General features: G+C 31.7%; 1 protein-coding gene across 1 annotated transcript in view; it reads left to right on the top strand.

Moving 5' to 3' along the window:
* Nucleotides 1-27,305, top strand: part of LOC129230464 (histone-lysine N-methyltransferase 2C-like) — a 176,472-nt gene that overhangs the window by 10,579 nt on the left and 138,588 nt on the right. The window contains 14 exon segments of the mRNA XM_054864865.1: nt 4,466-4,870; nt 7,108-7,158; nt 9,179-9,309; nt 11,824-11,881; nt 12,400-12,603; nt 13,645-13,784; nt 17,196-17,305; nt 18,009-18,113; nt 18,215-18,272; nt 21,455-21,623; nt 22,920-23,034; nt 25,312-25,505; nt 25,600-25,678; nt 26,831-26,867. Of these exon segments, the coding sequence (XP_054720840.1) occupies nt 4,479-4,870; nt 7,108-7,158; nt 9,179-9,309; nt 11,824-11,881; nt 12,400-12,603; nt 13,645-13,784; nt 17,196-17,305; nt 18,009-18,113; nt 18,215-18,272; nt 21,455-21,623; nt 22,920-23,034; nt 25,312-25,505; nt 25,600-25,678; nt 26,831-26,867 (1,843 nt within the window). The 5' untranslated portion in view covers nt 4,466-4,478.

Raw genomic sequence — 27,305 nt, 5'->3', positions numbered from 1 at the left:
AAGGAACGTTCCTAGAACCCCTAAGATCGCGAGGGTGCATTTCGTTTTCATTATCGAAGCGCTCCGGCTCCGGCGTAGATGACGTATGCATTTGCACCTCTTGGTTATTGGCGGACCGCGAGGGTGCACAGAAGGCTTGGCTTGGATTATTACGGCGGCAGCGACATCAGTTCACGTTACGAAGACACATGTGCCTCTCGAGGCGCATGTGGCATTTGTAGCCTGTGATTTGAAGCTTGGATGCTTTTGTGAGCTCCAGACCTTGACCCGTACGATCGGTGCAAACTGACTGACTCAGCTGCATGAAAAACAAATTTTTTTCCCCTTCAGTTGTTACTGTCATTATTGAAAAATTGTCTGCAGAGGGGGAAAATAATCTGCGACGTACGTCACCCGTCACCCTACTTTCTGCTACGAGGTGGGTTTTTTAAAAGAAATGTGGGTTTTTGGTCTTTTTTTAGGGAAAATGTGGGGTACTTGTAGCATATTATAACATAAGTATATGGACAAAGCATGAAAATTGTCTTGGGGTAAAAAAAGCTGGAAAATTCAGCATTTTCTGAAGAAAAGTATAAAAGACGACGAAACCCAAGAATGGTGAAGTTTCAAATTTTTTAGTTTCCATGATTATCAACAGTTAAGGCAAAAGTTCTTCTCGAGTGATAAAATCTATTGTTCGTATGCTTGTTTTTAATTACTACATTTTTTTTTTTTTTTGCATTTTACTTTATTGTATTTTATTTTGTTGTGAAAAACTACTGTAGAACCTCTAGTATTTTAAATTCTTTTTTACTGAATTCCAGCTTAATCAAGACATTTCTTTGAATTTTATGTTGCCTGTTTTTCTATTTCTGTGTACAGAGTAAGAAATATTAAACTTTTTGGTAAGAAAAGGAAAATACTGTACATCCTATTCTGTTTTCTGTCCGACCGTTTGTAATACCTGTTAATTTCTAAAAAATATACCTTGCGTGTGTTTATTTGAGATTTGTGACGTGTTGGTTTGCAGAAAATAATTCACACGAAAGCCTTTGGGCTAAAATAGTTTCCTCTGTACAATCTACAAATATTGAGAAAATCAGACGTGACAGAACTTAGTCAAGATAATTTGAGTTATTTATTGACCAGTTAAAGAAAAAAGTTAAATCTATTTGTTTAAAATCTTTGAAGTACTTTTTTAATGCCGTTAAGAGTTAAGAAATGCTACTTAAGTTCAAAATTCATTTTTTATGTCCATTGTCTGTGGTGAAGAACAAATAAAAAAGAAGTTTAAATTGTGAAAGTATTTAAATTAATTAATTTTTTTAAAAACTTCTCAGAAAATTTTTAAAAACCCAAAAGTGGGTTAAATAATGGGTTTTTTTAGATGGGTTTTTTCAAAAAAACCCATTGGGTCCAACCCAATTGGGTCCAATCCGGCCAACCCTGATTTTGGTAATGACTCCCAAGATGCGGAATATTTATTTTGAGAGGGTGATGGTCGCTGTCAAAGGTATCTGAAATTACTTCGTATGAAAGGTGATTGTAAAGGTCCAATGATGTGATTGTTAAGTCCAGAAGAGCAGGTTTATTGTTGTTTGAGTAGTAAGTGGGAGTGCTACAGTTCAAAAGAGCCAGGTTGTTGTTAATCATCCAGTCGATTACTGTTTCAGCATCCCGGGAGTCATTATCACTGCCAAGGGAGGTGTGGTGAATATTAAAGTCCCCCTGTAATTAAAAAAGGAGGGATCAAATATTGTTGAAAGGCAGAGAGCCAGTTTTTATTCCATGAACCGGATGGAGAGTAGATATTAAAAATTTGTAGGTTTTTTTTCTTTGTAAAAAATTTCAATTCCAAGTACTTCAATATTGGATATAGGTAGGGTGATATTGATAATTTTAGCAGAATATTTTGCATTGACAGCGGTAATGAGCCTGCCCCCAGGACGGTTTCCCCTGTCCTTACGAAAGATGATCTTTTCTTTTAGATTAAAATTAATTTGATTATTTAAAAAAGTTACTTGAATGGCGATTACATCAGTGCCCAAAAAAAAACTTGAGTTACGCCAGGTGCGCTTGTTAGTGATGCTTCTAGCATTCCACTGTAAGAAGTAGCAACCTGCCATAGAAAACAAAAGGGAAAACAAGACGGAAAAAGGAAAACAACAAGCGCACCAGAAAGCGGCCAAGAAAACTAACATTCTACATGAGCAGAACCAGCAGAGACCGGCCCGAGAGCCTCATGATCCATCTGATTTTCGTCTTCCAAACAAGCCGTGTCTCCTCTTTGCCTCTTAAAGGCGTTCCAGTTGATCTTGGAGTTCGTGTTCTGAAATAATATTTTTTTTTTATTACCAGAGTTGGTAACTGAATTTAGTAGCATTTTCGCCATGTTGGAGTTTATTTGAAGTATACAATTTTTCAACACCATTTCAATCGATGTTTGTAACTGGCTGATTTGGCTGATGAATTCAGCCCTGATTTTGGATTTGAATTTTTCCATTCTTTCATGAATGGCTTTGTCCATAATCTCTTTGGTTGCAAATTTATTTTTCTCACCCTTAGCAGTAATCTTAGCATAAGTGGTATTGTTGCTTTTAATTCTTCTTCTAGCTTCACTTAAACTTAGGTGATTGACGCATTTGAACTCCATGATTTAAGCTTCTTTTATCCTCTTTGGGCATAAATTGAAGTTGGCTGGATGTGCATTTTTGCAATTGGTGCATTTTGGAGGGAAAGTACCTCTTTGTGTCTTTCACCGCAATTTATGCACTTGCTTACCTCTGTGCATTTGCTAGTGATATGGAAGAAAGAGAAACAGTTGCTGCACTGCCTTGGCTTATCAATGAATAGAGATACTTTTTTCTCATCATGAACAATTTTACATATTCAGGCACTTTGTGCCCTATGATTGTGATTAATATCATTTCTGTCGGTATCTGCCCCTGAGGGGTATTTTTTTGAAAGCGACGTGCTTCCAATATGATAATTTTATTTTCAAGTTCCAGTTCAGATGTCAGGTCAGTTAGTCCTATGTCATTATTGATGTCCCTAAGGAGGAAGCGTGAGGTGTAGTTTTCAATGATTAGATGGGCTTGGATTTTTATATTAAGTATGGTGGTTATGGATGTGATTTCTTTAGCACATTCAAAACTATCAGTGATAATCAAAAGGCTGTCTGTTCTGGTAAAGTTGATACTAGTTATCTCATTGGAGCATTTAATTTTCGTCATTAATTCAGCCTTGATAAGCTTCGGTTTGTTACGGGGGATTTTTTCTGTGTCGATACCCGATAAAAATATGGGGATCGTAGTGACACCATTTTCAAATGCTGTTTTTACAATGTCCGCATTTGGTACTCCTTTAGTGTACTTGTGAGGCTCCATGAGGATGGGAGAGCATGCATAAAATAGGAGAAAGCAAGCAAAAAGCAAAAGGCACCTTACCTAGGAGACGAAAACATGAAGCGGCAAACTCACCACCGAAAAGAGACTTGCTTGCTCACAAGAGCAAGTAGAAAATTCATTCGTGAGAAATAGTCCTGTTCTCAAGAACGACGAAGCCAATAGAAGAGAAAGGCCAGGGGCCGAGCAGAGTCGAATACACTATAGGCGGACATACAACGAGACCATCTTTCTCAGCAACCAATCGACGAACGAAATTTCCGAGTTAGGCCTAACTCAAACGCATTCCAAAGTCCAGAGTACTAAATAACCAAATGAACTAGTAGACAAAATCCGAAAACAAAAAGAAAAATGAAGCGACGAAGTACACTCGTACTCCTAAAACCTATTTCACGTAACTTTCTCACTCATTTTAACGCAAACCCTACATAGCACTGACTTCCGCTAATCACTCCTTTCGAAATTAACTTAAAATGAAAAAAGGTATGTTTGACATCACATTTGCAGCTTTATTAAGAGAATATTTATTAGATTCTAGAAAATCAATGTTGGTATTATATGGGAAAGTAGATTTTTTTAGTTCTTACTTCTTGTTTATATTGAGCTTCAAAAACACAGAAAAAGGGTGAATTGCTGCCCCGCAGAAGTATCTGCCTGGGGCAAGGGCTTGCTCTCCCTAAATCTGGCACTGAGTTTGGAAGATTTTGCTAAGCATTGGAGTTAGACCAAAATCATATGATACTTTAATGTGATGTTTCTTAATCAATACACATGTTGTGGGGTTACAAATGAAACACTCGTAGACAAATTTCGGATTTTCACCTTTGGCTACAAAACTGAGGTTCTGGCAGGGCAGGTGAAACCCACTTAGTCAAATTTTTATTCATTTCAGTTTTTTTTTTCAAAGTTTGTTGTAATCGCATGTACTCTTTCCTAGTAGTTTTACTGGTGAAATAAATGAATGAAAGATGTGTTTCTCCACTTAGTGTTTCTTCACTTGTAACACCATGACATACAAATGCATAAAATGCTTTATTTTTTGAAAAAGTATTTTTCAACAATTTAACTCTTTTGTTACACAGGATGTAAAACAATATGGCTGATGAACTTTCTGAAGGTAGTGGATTAGTCATAGATCTAGAATCTGCTGATACTCACGATGCAGAAGAGAAAATATTACCAGTACCATACAACCATCAGTTAACCACAAGTTTGGGTGATGCTATTGCTTCTGAGTTATCAGATCAGGTCAGCAATCCAGATAGCTCCCCAAGTGTGAACATTTTACAGTCTGCATCAATTTCAGATTCTTCAGGATCAATTCATCTGCTGACTGAAGCCATTCCATCGACAGTATGTGAAAGGCCAACATTTAGTTTTGACCGAGCTGGGAGCTCTTTTGTTGTAAAAAGAACTCGGGGGCGGCCTAGGAAAGATTGTCAACGGTCCCCAAAACATCATCTGACTCAGTCTGTGGCATCTAAAGTGTGAGTATTTACTAAAATATTTTTGTCATCTTTAAAAAAAAAAAAAATTACCTCACATTTTATGTATTTCATCTGAATAGATGGTAAGTATTTTTATTTCCCATTTAGAGAAAATTGACTATATTTAAGCTCTATATATTTTTTTTGTACTCATCATACTCAAATGTTTTAGAATGCATGGTTTATAATCCTAACAATTTATAATACATTCTTTCCAAATATAAGTTTGTAGCTTGACATGGTATCTAGATGCACCAAGTTACTCTTCCTTAATGTTTGATGTGATAAACCCACCGCTTGTCAAAATGGCTTCAAGTCTTAATAATTTGTGTGTTGATACAATGTATTAAAAGGTCTTTGTGAGGACTGGAGTCAAAGATTAAATGAAAAATGGTTCTTGAAATGGGGGGAAGCAGTCTCATGTTTCAACTCCGATGTTAAGTGATTCTTCTGTTTATAAATTTGCTTATCACACAGTGCCAAACAAGCATGTTTATCCCACTTTCTCTGAATACAGTATGGAAAGTGGAATCATTAGTAATGGCACATAAAATAAAGTTTTTTTTATGGTCTTTATCAGTAATGGTATAGCTGGATGTAGACCTGAAAATATCCGCTCACCACAAAAGGAACAAAGTGGTAATTGGAAAAAGAAAAAAAAAAGCAAAATAGAAAAAGCTATGGCCATACATTATTATTGCTATTTTAAAGCATTTTTTTTTTTTTTTTGGCCTTGTGAATATACTGTTCACTCATACTTTTTTATCTGTAACTTGCATCACAATTATTTGCACCAAACAATGTACTTAATCCATGGCTTAAAATTACTGGGGGATGCAATCAAATAAAAGCATATTATTGAAAAAAATACATTTGTATTTTTGCTCTGCATGCTTTATGTCATGTACTACTGAGAAAATGATATAAAATATCGTAAACTGAAAGCAGATGCTAATAGATTGTTGCTGAATTACTGAAAAATGTTAGAGTTGTGCATGACATGTAACACTAAAGGAACCGATAAAAATAAGCTATAAATATAATATATTCAACATGTAAAAGCTAAATGAAAAGGGTTTTGATCATTTAAATTAAAAATGAATACATTATGCATGGTCAATGTTGTTTTTTCCCCTAATGATATGTTCATCAAAAGATCGGTCATTGTTCTTATGTACATTGAACTTGTTCATTTTAAAAAGTTATGTAAATTTCAAAAACATTCATGGAAAATATATGAAATATAAATTATTAAAAATATAAAGTCATTCAGTCATAAATAATTAGATAACCCAGACAGTTTGCTATAAAAACAGCAAAACATAATTCATTAACATACCACTGCAAACAAGATGGCAATTAAAAGCTGAAGAGAAAGTGTTGCTTAAATCATTTATAGTAAAATAGAAAACAGAAAAACTACAGTTACTTGTGTAGTATAGCTTAAAGAATAATATAAGTAAAAATGAATGAACAAATTGGAACAAATGTACTTCCAGTGCATTGTTCTTAACTCTTCCCCAGCAAAACAAACGAAAGAATAAAGTTGGGCAAAAGCACTAGGCATTGGTGCAATGTTCTAAATTACAAACTATTCATCTTTCAAAAGAATGCCTATTCATTTTAGCGAGTTGTTCTTTTAGACCCATTCGTTCATTAACGACCCATCCTTAAAATACATTAAGTGTTAATTTGAAAAGATTTAAATATGACTATCTGTCTCCAATATTTGTATTCTTAGCAATTTTCTTTCAATTTTAAAGAACAGACTTCTATACTACACTTAACATATAACTTTTTCTCTTGGTTTTAAAAATTACTCGTACTTCACATAAAAAGAACAGCTTTTTCAAATTTCAGAATTTGTTTTGAAAGTGTGTAGCACCTTTAGTGTACTTAAATTCTAAATGAAAATTATTTTCAATTTTAAACATGTTTCATTACATTTGCAAAAAAAAGAAAAAAATCATTTGTTTGATTATTTACTAAACCTGTTTTAGGTTTCATGTTTTTTCAATGACATATATAACTTTTATTCCTTGTTTTTTTTTTGTTAAAATTTCTAACGCAAGCTTTGCTTTTGCTTTTTATGTTTAGTTAAATTTGTAGGCTGCTAACTTACCTCATATTCATTCTGCTATTATTAACTAAAATGACTTTAAAATGAAAATCCAAGATTGTTTTAAGTCTATGCTAAACATGATCAAAAAAAATTGTCTATTCAATTTTTATTTCAGGATGAGAGGACGTGGGAGACCTAGGAGAGATGACATTTTACGTCGTAAAATGTATGAATGTGGGCAATATATGCAGCCTAATATACTTAAGTTTCATCTTATTGCGTTGATGTTTCTCAGTTTTTCTTTTTTTACTTGCAAGCTGTGCCTTGTAAAAGTTTAGATTTCTTTTGTATTTAAGCTAGAATTGGGCATTTTCCGAAAATCAGCTCCCTTTTTCTTGGTCCTACTTTCCTAGTGTGTTTAGTGTGAACTTAGGCTAAGATCCTTTATCTGCATTTTATTATTATTTTAAGTAGCAATGAATTTTCTCTTAGTGGTTTGTGGTGTGAGGTTTATTAATTTTTGATGCATGGTTTTGGCTTTTTTAGGGCTCTTATATGTTTTCAGGACCTTTGTGATGTGTGATTGTACTGTCGTTATTTTTAGTTTGCTTTCATTCAGAGCATGTTGGGAGAAAAGGGCATGTTTTCAAATATTTTTGCCTTGTGGTTTTCTTTCTGAAATATTTCCTTCAAGATTTTTAAAAGGCATACTTTAACAAAATATTGTTTTACTTTTCATATTATTATTTTTTCAGAAACAATTGCTTTGTTACAAAATAATATATGCTATTTAATTTATAGTACTATGTACTGTTCAAAATATTATATTTTGAATTTTCATATGGAGCATTGCTTAGTTTTGATATTATGTTTACAATAGCAAAAATAGTGCTAATATATTTGTGTGCATTGTTAGCATCATTAAAAATTTCTACTAAAAGAAAACGTAATTTATTTTTAGAACTTGGAAATTTTATTTGGAATTTCATAGTAAACTAGCTGACCCAGCAAACATTGTTCTGCCATATAAATATTTTCTAGTTTATATTTTGATTATTAGTTAAAAAATAACGAAAGTATTGTGTGGATGAGATTTTTAACAGAAAAAGGAATGAAGCGCTGTAGACAATGATCACGATAAAAAAAAAAAAATCATTTTCTTAATACAGTAATACACACACACAGACGAAATTTTTGTGTTGTTCAAAATTTGGCACACACTGCTTTGTGATACAGAACAAATGCAGAATAAAATGTCAAAATGACTCCACTCTCCCCCGGAAAACGTCCGAAAACTCTCAATGATTTAAAAAAAATTTGTTGCGATCTTCTGTTGATTTACAAATAAAATGTTCATAATTTATTTGAGCAAGGCTTTTACATTGATTTTCAAAAATAGTTTTTACAATGATTTTCAACACTAGTTCTTACAATGATTTTTACTTTGATTTTCAGCAATGGTTTTTACAATGAATTTCAAAAATGGTTTTTACAAAGCTTTTCAAAAAAAAAAAAAAGTTCTGGGATAGGGAGACTGATTACCTAGCGGTATGAATTATACTTTACGACCTATTCTCATACCTACCAAATGCACATAAAAAATTTCATAAAAAATGGTTGAACTGTTTCGGAGGAGTTGAAGCACTAACACCGTGACAGGAGATTTTTATATATTAGGTTTGTTCTATTGTTCATGATTTAATAATCAATGAAATGTACTATTTCACTTTAAGATTCATAAAGATTTATTTCTATTCTACTACAATAAATGCAAATATCCAAACTAAATTCTTTTTTTTCATTGCTCCAATGTTTTTAATGAAACATTTAATATAAATTCTAAAATTTTTTACTTTTCTATCTGTATTGTTAATTTGGAAATGTGTTTGAATTTTATAAAATTTTTGCATACATAAAAACTGGGATTTTACTCACGAAACTATTTGTTAGATATTGCCTTTAAGCCATTGCATTAGCCTTAAAAATAAAGCCCTCAGATTTCTCTGAAAATTCTGCATGGGAACCCTGAAACAATAGAAGAGTCTAGTGTGTTCGAACCTAGTTTTGGAAATTCAGTATTTTTTTTAAAGATATGGTTTATATTTCAAAACGATTGATACTTTCATATTTAGCTGAAATAGCTCTCCTACAATTAAGATACTTGTCGTTAGAATAGCTTGCATCAAAACTTGCTTGTTAAATAAAAATAGCATGATTATATTTTTTCAATTCCGTGATTTCTATAGCTTTCCCGGACGTCCTAGGTTTCGAGGACGAAAATTTCACCATCTTTTTACTCCTCAAACTTCTCACAAGCTTCAAGATGTATCAAGTGACCTAGACATCTATGATGAAATCGATGCTGAACTAAAATCTGGTAAACAATGTCTTTTCTTGTAATTTTGTGTATGTTTGACGATAATAGATGAAGTTATAATGTGTGCTAGGTATAAAATTCATGCAAAAAATACAGTTTAAGTTTGAATGATTAGTTTATTATCTCTTTTGACTCATTCTAGGAGAAATGGGATAAGAGTGACTTCTGAATTTTAAAGGATTTTGCATGACCTTGCTGTAACTTGTAGGACTGTGTACTAGCGTAATGTTAAATAGTCATGTGCTTTCAAATGATTATAGACTTGTTTTTTGGCTGGTTTCAAGGATCTTCTCTTTCAGTACAAAGAAAGTGGGCTGAAAAACAAGATATGTTTCATCCATTCATAAGCATGCTTTTTTTTGCATTAAACTCGTTCTTTGTCGCCCTGAAATAGTCTATATCAGCGGTTCTCAACCTTTTTAGTTGTGCAGCCCACCAGTTTTGTAGAAAACACCATTGAGACCCACTAACTACACTGGTGGACAAAATTAAAAGAAGGAAGGGATTTTCCCAAATATCTCAAGAAATACTGGATAAAAATTAATGAAATTTGTTATGGATATAACTTAAGAGTATGACAATAATATGTGCAAAGCAAAAATTATAGTGCCATCCAATTGGCAAGAGTTATTGCCAATAGCCCAATGTGGACTGAACTTCATAATGAATAATGGCAATGAAAGTGAGGCTTTTATGGTGTGTGGCCGCCTCTCGTATGGTGTGTGGTCACCTCTGACAGATAGAGAACATGCACAACGAGTATGTATGTTGTTAATAAGAGAGTTAAAGAGTGCTTGCGGAAGACCCTCCCACTCTTCCACCAGAGCAGTGTTTAATTCTGGAATGGTTCTGGGTGGGATTTGGTGTATAGCTCTCCCAAGAGCACCCAAGCATGTTCAAGGAGGTTAAGGTATAGAGAGTGGGCTGGCCAATCCATTTGAAAAATATTTTTGCCTTCCTGATATTCCTCAACCAGGACAGCCCTATGTGGTCATGCATTGTGGGTCCATAAAAACAAATTCAAGGCCAACAGCGCCCCTGAAAAGATGCACATAGTGCTGTAAGATCTCCTGCCTGTACCTTTGGCCATTCAGGTAACCAGTGTCAAACACTTGGAGTGTTGTGCGGGTATTTTGCTTGATTCCTGCCCAAACCATCACTCCTCCACCCGGATAATGGTCCCTTTCCGTGATGTTACTGGGATGGTATTTTTTAACATCGTCTAAAATGTGTATATTTCTTTGTGTTTATTCAATTTTTTTTTTTTTTTTTTGTAATGGCAACAACAAAAGAAATTACAATAGAGAAAATATTTGGTTGGAAAATAAAAGTTTTTTTCTCAGCCGTTCATCATTATAATTGGTTCAACAGCCCATTGTGGGTCTTGGCCTTCTTTAGGAGATCCTGCCAGGCTGTCCTGCTCTTTGCCGTTGACCTCCAGTTTTTGATTTTAATGACATCAAAATCAGTATCCACACAGTCGACCCATCTCATTTTTTGTCTACCCCTTGGTCGCTGAACAAAAGGGAATGCATTGAAGACCTTCAATGCAGGTCTATCATTTTCCATTCTCAAAAGATGACCAGTCTATCTCATTCTGTTTGGTTTTTTCTTGCCCGTTAGTGGCAAAAATATCGTTTTATATTTTTGCGTCAACAGTTGTTTTTACTTAACTTAATTCTAATTTATACAAAAACTAGCTGCATTGCCCTGCTTTGCCCGCTCAACCTTGAAAATAACCATTGTGTCAAGTGAAGTATATTCAATTACCAGGCTTAAATACAAAAAAGAAAAGAAAAACACCATGCAAAATTTCCCCTCCAAACAATGACAGATATTAAAATATTTTAAAGAAATTAAAATAATTAAGAAATTAAGAAGTTCAAACACAGAGACGCTTTTTGGAAACTTCATTTTATACTATGTAGAGATTTTCTCGGCAAAAATATTTGAGAAAGTTGGTGAATGTTATTCGACTATCCGGGGAAGTTGTTGGATCAAACGGGGATCTTTAACATTGGGACTATGGGGAAGTATTCGGTTGCGGGAGGTTTTATTCGTATAAGTGGGGTATTCGTTTATCCATTACCCAATTAAGTGGGGCTGACAGTACTACACTTAAACTATAACATTGGTACAAACATTGAAGTTATTGCTGTTCTTAGTGTGGGCATCCAAACACAAAGCTGATAAAGTTTTGCAAATTCTTATTTTCCAATATTGTGATGACTTTTTTTTTGTTACCTGTATACCCCTTTTACAATAACTGTATGCCTCCTTAGGGAGGCACGCCCCACAGATATGAAACCACTGCCTTAGGGGTTCGTGAACCACCAATTGGGAGCCAATGTTTTATATTAGACGATGCCTACAATTGATTTCATAAATGCAATTTGATGAAAAGAAAAAAAAAAAAATTCTGTACCAATTGTGATGTTTGTAAAATTTTGACTAAAAATGTCATGATTGAAGACTATATATCGCTCAAAAAATTTTTTGCTTTCTTTTTCACAGCTTGTGAAATGCCTGAAAAATTGCTGATGTCGATTGATGTACCAAGCAATGAGCTAAAGTTAGTATCACTTTTGTAATTTTGCTTGCACATTTTTTCTTTAAACTTTTCTCATCTATGTAAGATTTATAATTTTGGTAAAGTTCATTCTTGCATGCAAAATAGTTATGCGTTTTGAATTGAAATTTTTTTTTTAGAATTCAAATTCTAAGTAATTGAGTCAAGTATTTAATTCTATATTGCTTTAAAACCTTTGTTTGAAATAAAAACATTTTAAATTATTCAATTTATACTTTTATTAAATTGAATTTAAATTGTCCATTGAACTTAAAATGATTACTCCTTTATTATTTTTCTCATTTTGGACAAGAAAAGCATGACAATGTGAAGAATATCAACAACAATTTAGTTTTCTTGAAGATAATTGTATGACCTAGTAAATTTTGTCATTTGAAAGTCTATGCAATCTGTTTGACTTTGAATTCGTGATAGTTGATAACTTAAATTTTATTTGTTGGAAGAGCATTTTAAAATGCCAAATTGAAATCATGAGCTAAGCAATGTTATTTTATTTTCAGGTTTGAAAAATTTTGCTCGCTTTGTAATTTATCTGAAAACAGTTTATTAGGCCAGGGAAGACTGCAAAACTTTCAACCCACTGTAGATTTTAATTGTTTTGAAGCCATGCAGCAAAAACTAATTCAGAATGAAAAAAGTGCTGATTCTGCTCCAGAATCGAGTGGTGAATTGAAAATATTTTTTCGAAAACAAAGGTGAATTAAGTTTTTTTATTTTATAGTTTGAAAAGCCCATTTTATAAAAATGGCAGTTTTTATAATAGTTCTTCATGTTCAAAAAATTTTCAATGTATTAAGCAGTAAGTTACTGCCCTTAAGCTATTGCTAAGGCAGAGCTACATGCAATGGGCTATCGGTATATTAGAATTATATCCGTATATATTAAAAAAAAAAAGTTTTAGAGCACTGATCCGCAAATATAATGTGCCATGGGGGCTCAAGCTCCCCTACCCCCTTAGAAATTAGAACTTCCTTGCTTTTAATACTTTTTTCTTTGCAATAATGTCCACACATTTCTTCTCCAGCCATTATTGAATAAGTTATTAAAAATGTCAAACTTTTATCTAATCTGTATTGAAATCAGTTTCCATAGGAAAAATATCTTCCTAATCCATGAGGAAAATATCTGCCCCCCCCCCTCCCCCTTAAAACTTTGCATATGGGAAGAAGAAAAAGGATTATTAAATTTTTTTGTACAAGACAAATATTGCACAATTGAGAAAAATAATTGAAAATATGTAACTTTTTTGCAGAAGATTTTTTTTTTTTGCTTATGGATACATTCAACACTACATGCAATGGGCCATCAGTATATTGCAATGTGTGTTGTTCAATGTGTCCATCAGCAAAAAAAAAAAAAAAAAACTTAGTCTAATGATTATTTCTGCCAAAAGATTACATGTTTTCAATTAATTTTCTTAAATAAACAAACTGTGCAATATTTGTTTTGTACCAAAAAAAAAAAAAAATATATTTTTTTTTATTACCCTAGACTCTTAATGTATCTTATAGCACATTATATTTGTTGATTAGTGCTCTAAAACTTATGTTTTCTTTCAAAACTTAATTTACCTACCAAAAATAGTACATTTTTCTGAGTAAAATTTAACTTAGATATTGTAAAAAAAGTAAATTTTTTTAATCTTAACTTTTTTAAGTGAAAATGTACAACTTTCTGGTGTTTAAAAATGTAAATGTATGAAAACTGACTTATTCATTATGTATATTTGCTTATTATTTTTACAGGGAACAATTAAAAATTCAAAGGTCAAAATCACTTCAAAATTTTCAAGAGAAGCCAAATATGCTTACTGATATTATTCAAGAATTAGAATTAACTGGTTTCAAAACAATTCCAGAAAGCAAAGATATGTTTGAAGCATCAGGTAATTTGCTTCCTTATTTCTTTGCATTCATAACTTCATGTGTCTCTTCTACATATCTGCCCTTTCTTTTCCTCTAATCATTTGACCTGACCAGAAGATGAAATCTGTTTATTTATTATCTGTCACTGATTTTAAATTTTATTTGACTTTTATCCTCTACCACAAAAGTTTGCTGTTTTTGTTGAGGTGCAGAATATGTCTGAACGCCCAAACTACGTTTAAGAGAAATTTTTGCACTTTGAAAGAAATTTCTGCAAAAAGAAACATATGGTATGCGGTGAAATCCACTTAATCGTTCCATTGGTTAATCAGATTGGCCACTTATTCGAAACAAATCTTAAAGAACTGAAACAAATCCCTTTACACACTTGCCTATTAGGACTAAAAATCCATTTAATCAGACTGAGGAATATGAGAGGAAATTAGAATAAAGTTAGAAATTGCCTTTTTGAAGCAAGTTTCAAGTGGATCAGCGAACTTGAAAGTTAGTGCATTAAATAGTAATTATGTTTTCTGTAAACCCAGCAACATTTACAAGAAAAAGTGCTGAACAAAACTTGCTCTGCGTGGCAACTTTGTTACAGCAGCTGTGTAAAATTTTCAAACAAAATTTTTAGTGGTAAAATATGTAATTTGTGTTCTTTCATTTCAACTTTTAATTGCTGTTAAGTACTTTTTTAAACTTATTTTTTCCTCTCACATTTTTAGCTACTTCTGGTTTTTGAACTTAATCGATGCTGACGGAATCGAATGTAACTAAAACCTTATCAGTCTGAACACGTTGAACAACTAAAAAGATTCTTTGCTTTATTTAAATTTATTTTTCAATGGAAAAACATTGTAAACTGCAATATTTCTTCTTTGTATGCTTGCCATAAGTGTAGGCCTCACAACAATCATTATAACATTTAAATGTTTCATATATATAGCATGTTTGGATTATGCTAAACAGGTCCTGTTCACGTCTTCAGAACTGCCGGTTATTAAGGCCAAAATGATCCTATCCCAATATGGTCCGATTAACTGGAATCAATTGTATGTACAGTGGAATCCCAATTCTACGTTTTCTGTTGGACCAGTGATAAAAAACGTTCCAAGTGGGAAAACACGATATTGGGGCTATGTTCAACATATTAATGTATTGTTTAAAAATGAGCTCTTATCCAATGAAGTAGTTTGAAAAAATCTTTACTTGTTTTTTGTTTCAAAATACAATTTCATTTATAACACAGTCTGTACGAACATTTTTTTGCAAGTTTGCTTCCTACATGTTGAAATGCAATATTTAACCAGCTTTAACCCGTTCGCACCCAGCGTCACGCGGACGCTACGCAACGATTCCTCTCCTATCAGCCCAGCGTCACTTATCCGCTACGCGCTCTGATCGACGCTGTAGTCCCAGTGTCACGTATATGCTTTCTCGAAATGGAACGATTGAATTGAATATTTAAATGATACTAGATGGCGCTAAATGGCTATAACTTTGATCATATTCGAGTCACATGGTATTTGACCTTCATGTACACGCTTTAGTTTCTTATTTGGGCCTCTCAATGGGATAGATTTTTTTTTTATGTAAACAACAGTGAATCACTGCTCTGCGCATATGATTTATGAGGTCTCAATTGCTCTTGCTTATATCTTTGCTTCTCTTTTTTTTACGAGTAATTGAAAGAGATATACATCTAGCTGAATAAATTATGGGGGAGGGAAGGAAGGTTAAAATATTTTCGCGTATGTGTTCCAGACTTTTGGGATTCCCCGTTCAATGAGAGTACAGGAATGAGTTCAAGAGGCCTGAAGTTTATGATTATTTTTGAATCCTTTCTGATATTTTTCTTCTGTATTTATTCTTTTTCATTTGGGGATGGGAAACTGCAATAAAAATGATTAGCGAAGTGAGTGAAAGGGAATGTTTTCGAGTGAATTATGAAGTAGTTTTGAAACTTGTCGCGTGGGAAATATAACTAGTTTAAATTCATTGACCTAAGTTGTTTTAATCAAAATTACATAAGGAACATATTTTTTTGCTACATTTCTTTTTCTTTGATTCCACACTCACGATGTCAAACTCTAACTTTGTTTTTGTGCACATATCATTTAATTTTGTGCACATGGTTAAAGTTTTAGTATTCTACTTATTTCGTTCCTTCTAATAATGTAATAGTCTTTATATTAGTAATTAGTAATCAGTAGTACATTGTTTAAACAAAATTAAAATTTCAAGCCATTATTTTGAGATGCTGATTTTATATGAATATTTTTGTTCAGTTAGGCTTAACTGCTGTAAATGCTCAGGCCGATGGCGGCGTTCCATTTCAGAACGTTCGGTCCCGTAGCTGTGCTTCGTTTTCCGAGCGCTGGTCCTCAAGGGGTTAAAAGAAACTGGAATTTTAATTTTCAAATAGTTTTCCCAAAGTGCGAATAATTATTAAAAATATTTTTGTTGAAATATTTTTTTTTTCATGTGTAAGAATTTGGTAAAATAAAAAGAGCTACATAACACCACACATTAAACAAACTACTACAGTATTTAGAAAGGCATAGTTGGTTGGAAAGGTGATACTGAAAAAAGTGCAACCAAGAACTAAAGAAATGTATTTTCTCAGCAAGAATCAAATAACTTCAAAAAAAAGTGTATATTTTAATGCTAGTAGCTTTTGTTTTCAATTTATGCTGAAGAATGAGATGTAATTTAGCAAGTAAATTAGATTACTTGAGTGTTATCGTATTTTCATTATCCACGGTACCATCGCCACCCAATTCCAAAAGTGCACTGTGTATATACAGTGGCGGACAGACAAACTGCATCACATGTAAAAATCACATTTTTAGGAATTTCTTGAGAAGTAAGGGACCAATTGTTCTGCAACTTCCCTCACATAAAAGGTATGCTTTAGCTGACAAATTTCTATAAATGTTAAAAAACCCATTCATGTAGGGAACCAGCAACAAATTGAAAAGATGAATAATGTTTTATGATCATCCTTCTTTGTAAAGAGTGTGGAATAAGCAGGAAATTTCAGCAGTTGGTTCACTTACTATGTGAATTAATTTCAGATTTTCCTGAAAAAAATCACTGATATTCACATAGCTGTAAGCATTTCTTTCAAAACTATCAATCAATTTTGTTTGCATGTTTTCACGTACATACCACAAAATTGATTTTTAAAATGAAGTGTATTTTATTAAAATTGACATTCACAAAATTATTTGCAATCATATATATATATATATATATATATATATATATATACATATATATATATATATATATATATATATATATATATATATATATATATATTAATGCCTGATGATTCCTATTCAGTATAGTTGTTGCTCTTATTTTTTAAATTGTACTTCTGTTTTTCATATCTCTGTTTTTACAAACATTAATTTTTACTATAGGGGAATTGTATGCTCATTTCAATTGTGCTGCATGGTCTGACGGTGTTACAAAAACATTTGAGAAAAAGCTTTTTAATGTTGACAAAGCTGTTGTGTCTGCAGCATTTCAAGTATGTTTTTGTTTAATTTTTAACATTTCCCTTTTGACTACACTGAAATTATTAACAGTTAGATGTTAGTATCTACCTTCCAGTTTGTACCTAAACTCATTTTGGTACCATATATGACTTAAAAAATGTGACCCCCCCCCCATTAAATTTGAATTTTTTTTTTGTTAAATGCAAGTTAAATCAGTGTATCATTTTGTTGTTAAAACCACTCATAAGGTCATTTTTATTAAACTTATTTTTAAAATGAGACTATTTTGCTAAAAAATTTAATAGTATGTTTATTTTTCTGCAAAAAAGCTTTTTTTGTTAATAGATTTTTAATACTTTAAATTGTTTTTTAAATAGTTGTACTAGTTTTTTTAATAGTATTAACAGTTTTTTTAAACCGTCTTTGTCCAAAACGTTTTCTTCCGATATTTTCTTCAAAATGCACATTTTTGACAAGCCACCGTAAGCACTTAGTTCATAAAATGAATGAAAATGCAGTTTATTTTGTTTTTAAATAATTTGTACTATTTCTGTTTATTTTTTGCCATAGTTTATTTTCATAATATCCTTCAAGCTCTGCTTTGATAAATTACGTACCAGCCAGTTGCATAAAGTACTTTAATTTTTTGGTTTGAATAGAAAGTAGACTATAATCAATGTTTAATTTTATTCTTAAAAGATGAACTAACATTTGATGAAAACTTTTCTCCTTCAGAAATGCAGTAAATGTGAGAGATATGGTGCTTCTGTTCGATGTTGTGTCTCAGATTGTACCAAAATTTATCATTATCCATGTGCTATTGTTTCTGGTGCATTACAGGTAAGTAATGCAGTTTCTGTATGTGTGTGTGTGTGTGTGTTTTTCCTCTTGGAGATTGCCAAAAATTCTTATTCTAATGGATTCTTTTTTTTATTTTTTAGAATGCTAATTGTTTTAAAATCATTTGTTCTATTCATTTAGAAGACGCTTTTTCATTTGGTAAGTTTTATTATTTTTTTCCTTTTAACAAAACTGTTATTATTGCCTTATAATTTCATTATTCCTATTATACTGAATAAATTGAGCGAATGCTGGGTTGATTTTTAGTAGCATTGGCAACAAAGTATGTTTAGAAAAGTATTTTTTTTTTTTTGCTTAATTCAAATCTCTTAATGCTAATAGCGTTTAATATTTCAATAACAATCAACATTACATTGCAAATTCAAATTTTGAGGAAATTATTTCTTGTTGCTCAGAAATTGTAATCTAATTACACTTTGTTGATAATCAACATCAATTTTTGAATTTTCAAAGGTTCTATAGTTGAATTTTAAATTGAATTTAATTTACAAAATTTCATTCCTTCTTAGTTTACGAAATGATGTTTAAGGTCGTATTGTTGTTCTAATAAATGCAAATTTCTTAATTTGTATGTCAATAGTAGGGAACATGGGACAAAGTGAAATGGTGAAATATTTCTTCTGTTTTTAGCAGAATAAACTACCTCTAGCTCTAACCTCTAGCAGAATTCCACCTATTTGGTATTATTTTAACTATGTAGTACCATATGTAGTCTGTTCCAGTCAGGGAAAAAGTAATGCTGAAGATTAAAGCATTTGGTATTACAGGCAATTTTAAAAAAATTGATGCTCATATTGTAATCTTTTGTTTAAATATTAATTGAGACCTCCTTATATTCAATGCAGTATTAATCTAGTTAATAATGAGCTTATTTCCATTTTGAATACATTGTACAATTAGTCCAGTACATACGGGGCAAAATGAAATAGTTTGATTCCTTTACTCACTCAATCATTTAATATTAATTACTTACGTTTTCATTCATTGATTAATTCTTTCTAATGTTTACATTCCTTCATTTAGTAATTCCATTATTTATTCATTCATTCACTTATTTTCTTATTCATTCTTTCTTTTACTCGCTCATTTACTTTTCTTCATGTATTAATTGATTTATTTATTTGTCTGTTTATTGTTTTATTACCTTTTCATTTATTCATTCAACCTATTATTTACTGATTCTTTTGATCAAAAATAGGTTTTGTAATTTAATAGAAAGTCTTTTGTATTTCACTTTGCCCCATGAAGAAAAAGGTAAAAGTTTTCCACTTTTTTTAAAGACTTAAATTTACTACCAAAGACTGTTTCAATGCAAGTTTTATTTGGAATACAATGTTATTTTTTTATGGGCTGTAATTTTCAAAACAAATTTTCAATCTCTTTGAAAAAAACATAGTCATCTTAACCATTTCACTTTGCCCCACATTCTTTTACTTAAAAAACAAAACAAAACAGAAAACAATTGATTCAACCCCAGTAGCAGAAACTTTCTAGCCAGTCTGCGGCACTATTTTGGGCAGTTGAATTCATTCAGTAATGAGTTACAACAAATAATTTTTACGATAAAAAGTATGTCAACTTAAAACGAGTGTGTGAATAATGATAGTGTTACGGTGCTGCGAGCACTTAGAATTTGTCCCAGTGTGCGAACCTGCGAATAGTCTGTCCGATTAACAATGGGGCAGAAGCGATTGAACAACTTGGCTGTTTTTAACCACCGAGATATTTTGGATGAATTGGATATTCGACCAGTCGTCGACGACTTCAAATTCGGTAATCTAGTCAGGCGGTCGACATTTGCACTTTTCTATTGGCAGCTCTAATATTGATATTTAAAGCAATTTTAAAAATCTCTGTAAAATAGAGAATTAACTACATACAGAATGTTAGATTTAAAATTTCAAAATATTAGTACTATTTTATTACCATATTACTATAGTACTGCATTAGTTATTTTCAAATACTTAAATATTTTTAGGGTATAAGACCCTATAAAAACCTGCTATTTACATACTATATTAACTTTATTAAACAAATTAACTGTGAGCTATTATTTTTATTTAATGAACTCTGAGCCTTATTAAAAGCAAGTTTAAATTAGCTATTTGACCTATTAATCAAAGTTCGACAGCAATATCTTATGCTTTATTTTTTTAATGATAGTTTAAGATTTATTTAAAAATAATTTCAATCTTTATATATATATATATATATATGTATTCACTATTCTGTAATAGTCTAAAAACAAAATTATTATACTATAAATTAAATTAACTTTTTACAAAAATACAGTACATGAGGGGTTTTTTTTTTTTTGTGTGTGTGTATGTTTTAAAGTTAAAACATGTGTCGAGTTAGCGAGAGTAGAGTTTTCGAGGTTCTAATGTTGATAATATATTACTCTAAAATGCTTAAAAAACTGTAAAACTTACTTCTCCAAACTTACTTACTTCCATCTCCAATTTAGAAAATTTCCCAGGGTTAAACCCGCGGTATGTCCCCCACCTTCCCAATATTTTTTGTGTTTAAGTGCACTGGGAGTGCCCTTCCATGCAAGTCAAGCCATACCTTATATCAATGCCTAGCCACGGAACTGCACAACTTCCCCCAAAATAGAACTGTAAAAATATCCCACATTGAAGACAAGTGACATGATCTGATTGAACCAGAAAATTTGTATACAAAATCTTAGATTGACTTTGAAAATGTCGTGTCACATATTGTTTGTTTGTATAAATCATATACACCAGAAAATATGTAAATTGGCATTTTCAAGGTTCAAAAAATCTGAGCTTTTTTTTTTTGAAAAGTGGGGCGGGGGGACGCCGTGGGATTACATAACCTCTGGATCACCGGTTAAGCCTAGCCCCCTCAATAATTTTTGCGAGTCGGCGCCCCTGTATTGTGAAGATGCTGGTGTATTACTACATTATAATTAGTGGGCAAATAATGACAAAGTAAGCAGGTACATGAAGGCTAAAAAACACCCGTCTTTTACCAATTAAGATTAAGACCTCTGGATACCCATACAGTGGCCTTTTTTTCTGTGTTCAATATTTATGTTGGTACTGATTTTACTTTATAAAATGGTAGACTGAAACCTGGTAGACTAAACATCTGCAAACCGTATTTGTTCTTTGAGTGTCAGCTAGAGAATATATCTTCAATGATGATAATGAATATGTAAATTTGATTGCGTTATTAAATGAAGATGTTACTTTGAATTCATTTACATTTTTATTTCAATTAAAATTCTCCTAATAAGATCTACCAATTACCTCTTACAATAATGTTCAATATTAAAAAAAAAATTCTTTTAGGTGTTATATGTATGGCTTGTCATGAGAGTGGTGATTTATCTCAATTATTATTGTGTACAACATGTGGAAATTATTATCATGGAAATTGTATGGATCCTCCAATCTGTCCTTCAGCTGATGTTAGAGCAGGCTGGCAATGCTTCGAATGTAAAGTCTGCCAAAACTGCAGGTAATTAAGTAAAAAGAAGTATCATTACTAAAATGCATGGTGACTATTTTTCCTATGATCGTATCTCCATTAAAAAAAAAATTGCTTTCACAAAGAAGTAAGTTCTCAAGAGTTGGTTAATGAAATGAGGAAAACTTAATGTTTTACAATTTTAGTTTTTTGAGTTTAAATTGGAGACTGTTTCGCTTTAAAAAAAATTAGTACTTGTTTGTATGATATTTTTTTGTTGAAAAACGTCATGACCAGTAATGTTGAAGTATCAAAATTATAGGTTGCATTTGCAGGATGGTGACAGAACTGGGGAACCAGAGAAAAGTCACGGAATTTTATCAATTAGAGAATTATCGGAAAAAAGAAAAAAAAAATTTTTTTTGCTTTGCAAAATTGATAACTGTAATATCCAACACATTATCCGCCGATTATTTGTTGAAAAAGTAAAATTAATGAGGTGCAGATAATACACTGCTGTTGATTACCTGTGCTTTTTTTCCTTTCTGGATGTCCAAGTATTAAACCTCAATTTACAGCAGGATTCCCTAATAAAGACTTTCTTTGCTTAGAAGGTTGTTCATTTTAATGAGATATCCTTTTACTGCAGGGTTCCAAAACTTTTCTGATTCGTAGCAAGCTTTAAAGAATTAGTTTCCTCAAGGATCCTAGTGTATCACTATTAAATATGTATACGTTGGTATTAGGGGCACTCCACAGTATTTTTGACATTTATGTAGAGTCCCTAACGTGGCCTTTTTTCCATAACTTTTTAATTTACTGTTTGATTAGCATATTATTTTATTTTGATCTTTTCCTACTAACACACAAGCTCAAAATAAAATAATTTGCAGATGAAACGGTAAATTAAAAAGTTATGGCAAAAAAAGGTCACGTTACGGATTCTACATAATGTCAAAAATACCATGGAATGCCCCATTAATGATTGCCGTACCAAATACCGGTACTTGGAGATATTTTGCAATTTCGTAATACCTGTATTTGCTGGGGTAGATTACCGGTATTTTTGTATTACTTTAAAGTAGTAAATAGTTAAAGAGTTTTCCATTCAACTGATTGGATATTTACTGTCATTTTAAATATAAATTTCATTTTCGACAAGTCACAGTACCAAAATCAATCTATTGAAGTAAAAATTTGGCTTCAAAAGCACAAATTTATAGAACATCAATGAATAAAAGTAGCAGAAAGATAACAAAATGATATTTTCATCACTAGATGGTGTGCACTCTTATGCTTGGTGTATGTATGTGTATATAACTGCTTTGTTTTTTCAATACCATTTAGGCAACCTGGTGATAACAGCAAAATGTTACTATGCAATACATGCGACAAAGGCTATCATGTTTTTTGTGTGAAACCTGCGGTTGCATCTGTTCCAAAGAGTGGATGGAAGTGCCCTGTAAGTTTATTCTTTTTAAAAATATTGTTCCACTTTGTATATCAAATATACCACATGGCTGTTTTATAGTTTTGACAAGTTGAGCTATGACCTTGACAATGTTAATTCAATTAAAAAGGGATGTGTTATCAGGGCGGATTTGAGTTGAATGCTTTTGCAAAACTGCTATGAAAGTAACCCAACTCAACTCAGCTCCAACTATCCAATTAAATTTTGCCCCCAAGAAAGGTAAGCATTGTCCAGGTCATAGCTTAAATTGTCAGAACCACACAATATTTTTTTTTGCATTAAAAATTATGTGTTGGTTTGGTTACAATCATTTAAGTTGCCATGCACCATTGCAACATTCTTCAAGTGGATGTTCATCAATACTGCATAGCCTTTGAAGCAGAATGTTCTGTAAAGTGTAGCATATATTGCTGAACAAATATTTCCACTGCAGAATAATCACAAGTAAATTGTTGAATGTCTAAACATGGGATCAAAGACAGGCAGTTTTGAGAGAGGACTGAAATTATTCTTTTTTCAGAGCATTGAGTGGGCATATCATATGAGGATTATACTTTGAAGATGCATTTCTTAATGTGTTTAAAGACTCATGCTATGCCCGTATATGTGGTGGAACATATTCTGTCAGGTGAAGGTTTGATGTAGAACAACCAAAACTTAAAACATTTTGCTGTAGCACCTACATCAAAAATTCTAGAAAACTTTCTAAAAAATCTCAAAAACTATATAATCATTTTTTTCCTTTTAGTTTATTTTATTTTATTAATTTGTATTTTTTATTAATGAGCAGATAAGATGATACAGTGCTTAATATGGTTTTTGTACCCCAACATTTTAAGAAACATATTTAAAATACCTGTTTTCTTTTATTCACAAAGTATCGTTGCCTCAGAACAACAGTAGGATATCTTAGTGTTATTCCTGGGATCAGATGTCTAATTGTTGCTCTGAGGCAATGGTATATTTTCTAGAGTGTAACTTTCTGCATTCTAGGCTTTTTTTATTGTCTCCATCTTGGAATGATATAGATTGAAGCACAGAATAAATTGTTTTTTTTTTGGACAAAACAACCAAAATGAGAATTGTCTCTTTTTCGACGAAAGCAGTGAAAAAACTCTTTGAAACGATACTTTTTTTATGAAGTTTGATAAAGTATTGAGAAAGATGAGGTTCCCGCATTCCCACATTTCCCTATTGTTAGTATGGAATCCAAAATGCATTCCTTCAAATATCTCAAAAACTCATTTTTGCAGAGACTGCATATTACCTTCCCATGGTCATATAAGTTTCTACTGTACCCTTCTTTTCAAAAACTTGTTCTTTCTAAAGCAGTAATTTTCAGTCAAGGATGCCTTTCATCAGTGCAAGAAACTAGATTGTGTTTCCGCAGACCAAAAAAGGGGCAGGGTGCTTTCAGATAAAAGGACACGTTACTTCAATTAAAAGGATCCTTTTTGATAGAAGTTTTATGGTAGGAAAGGTGCTCTTTTCACTTTTTGATATATGCTATGCATACGAAATCCAAGTATTTTTCAATAGTAGTTATTTTTTTAATAATGAAAAGCTTTTCAATGTTTAGTTTTAAAATTATACTATAAAATAGAGGATCCCAAACTTCAGCCCTCCGTGGACCCCATCCGGAAAAATTACGTACTTTGCGAACCCCCCACCCTGGCACGTGCAAAAAATAAAGATTAGACACGGTTAAATCTTTTTTTTCTAATATGTTTTTATGCTTTTTTCCCTTTGAATTCATTTATTCATTGTTATATTTTTATTAATGTGTAATGTGTCTAATTCCAAGAGTTCCTGGGGGGGGGGTCTGCGTCCTGCATGTTCATGTACTTAAGCAAGAACTTTTTTATTTCTCATAAATATCATTACTCTTCCTTCAATCTCAATTATATTTTACATTTTAGCTGGATAGCACCGCGGATCCCCTGGCAAGGACTCGCAGAACCCTGGGGATCCGTGGACCACAGTTTGGGAAACTGTGCTATAAAAGGTTCAGATTTATATTCTAAGCCAATCATATAGACAGGATAAAGGCTAAAGAGTTACATTTCAGAGTGTGGACCAAACACTGGCTGTGCCTGGAGAAAACACTGAAATGCAGTGCCAGAAATAATATTAAGTTTGACATTTTTCCAACAAGTATTTTTTGTATTAAAACAAGTTTAAGTCATTTGCTTTTACAAATCATGTCTGAATTTTTGATATTCAAAACATATTTGGTTTTCTTATTTTGTTAATCATGCTTTTATTTAGGCTTGTCGTATGTGTGGAGACTGCGGCGCAAGAACACCTGGTAATGGCCCTAGCTCTCGATGGCATTCAAATTATTCTCTTTGTGATAGTTGCTATCAGCAAAGAAATAAAGGTGTTGCATGTCCTCTATGTGGTAAAGCATACCGTCAATTTAGTCAGAGGAAAATAATGAAACATTGTATAGTGTGTCAAAAGTATGTATTTTACATGTTATTCTCTTTCTTAATTGTAGCTCTTAATTTTTGAAAATAGAGTGTGCTTGAAAATTGAATGTTTTAATTTAATTAGGTACATCCATGAAGAATGTGATAAACGGCCTTATTCTGAATTACTTGATTATGTGTGTCCTATTTGTGTAAACTCCGAGGTAAGAAAAATGTTTTCCTGTTCTGGATTTGTATTGATAAAATTTAAATTTGTTTTTTCGTTTTAATTTGACCGTCATGTTTTAAATTGTAAGTTGTATTATGCGAAGTGTCCATATTAAACAGTAATATTAAGGGGGTCCGGGACACATTTTGAAAATTTTTTTATTATGTACTTTAGAGTTTTGAAATTTTTTGAACTGATTCATCATTTATTTAATAAGCAAAATCATAACATAAATATGAAAAAGAAATATTTTTTTAGTTAAATTTAATTAGTTTTTTTCAAAAAAATGGGGTTGCTTTAAATTGCTATAACTCAAAATATTGTTGGTCAATTTTCAATTTTTTTTCAAAAAAGTATGCACAAATATCTAAGCTTTAATTTTTATTCGGCGGTTTTAAAAATATTGATTCAATAAAAAATAAAAAATATTTGAAGAAAAATTTCGAAAAATGCGAAGATACTTTTTTTAAAAAAAATCATAATTTTTGCAGTAAACGTTTTTTTCAAATTCGCCGAATAAAAATTAAAGTAAATTGCTTGAAAAAGATATGCTCCAAGTTTCATTACTTTATCTCTATCGGTTCATGACTTATAAGAGTTTAAATGCAAGAAATCGGGAAAAATTGCATCATGGAGAAAAACGCGTTTAAAGTTTTAAAGTTCTGTACACATTCGTTAGATGCATGCAACAAAAATAACTATAACTTTCGTTCTATTTAAGGTAGAAACAAGATTCAAACGTCCTCTTAAGCAGAAAAAAACGGAGCAATTTTTCAAATTATAAAAAAAAATTGCAAAATTTGAGGATTTTTGTGTCCCGGACCCCCTTAAACAGTTTTTGTCTTAAGCTATTAACTAAAAACATATAAATGTTTATATTACCGAGAAAGACTTGAAAGATTTGAATGTCAACTTTCACCTGTGTTTCATTAGAGTTATTCAATATTTCCCTGATGTCTTTAGTATATGAATGTTGTATTTACCGACTAATGTCAGCATTAACCCTATTTCAAACCATACCTAGTATTTAAAAAAAAAGTAATTTTTTAGTTTTTCTTAGGCTTTCATGTATCAAATATGCAAAGTTTTAAGCAGTCCCCCCTCCCCCCAGTATTTTATGAAATGTAATGTGTTATTTGTATTTTAGGGCAAGTTGGATGAAACATTTGAACACCAGATAAGATGTAAGTAATGTTAATTTTGCTCTTCATAATAGAGTTTTATGGGAATCTATATAAATAAAACAAAGAATGTATGCCTATATATATATATATATATATATATATATATATATATATATATATATATATATATATATATATATATATATATATATATATATATATATATACATATATATACATATGTGTGTGTGTGTACATTGGCAGGAAAGTACTTTGGCATCCGAAAAGAAACATAAAGAAGTTTTCGACCGCCAAAATAAAACCAAACTGTTCGAATCTTAATTTTAGGACCTGAAAATGGCATTAAATGACTCTTTCTACCCGAAGTAATTATCCGATTTCTTTGATTCAGTTCCCATTTGAAAGCCCGCGAAAAATACCCCTTGAGTACATTCACTTCCTTCGAATATGAAAAAAAAGACTAAAATCACAGGTAAA

This window comes from Uloborus diversus, chromosome 9, assembly GCF_026930045.1.
Source record: "Uloborus diversus isolate 005 chromosome 9, Udiv.v.3.1, whole genome shotgun sequence".
In the NCBI taxonomy this organism is placed as follows: Eukaryota; Metazoa; Arthropoda; class Arachnida; order Araneae; family Uloboridae; genus Uloborus; species Uloborus diversus.
Note: the sequence above shows the minus strand (reverse complement) of the source record. Positions and strands in the feature narration are given on the sequence as shown.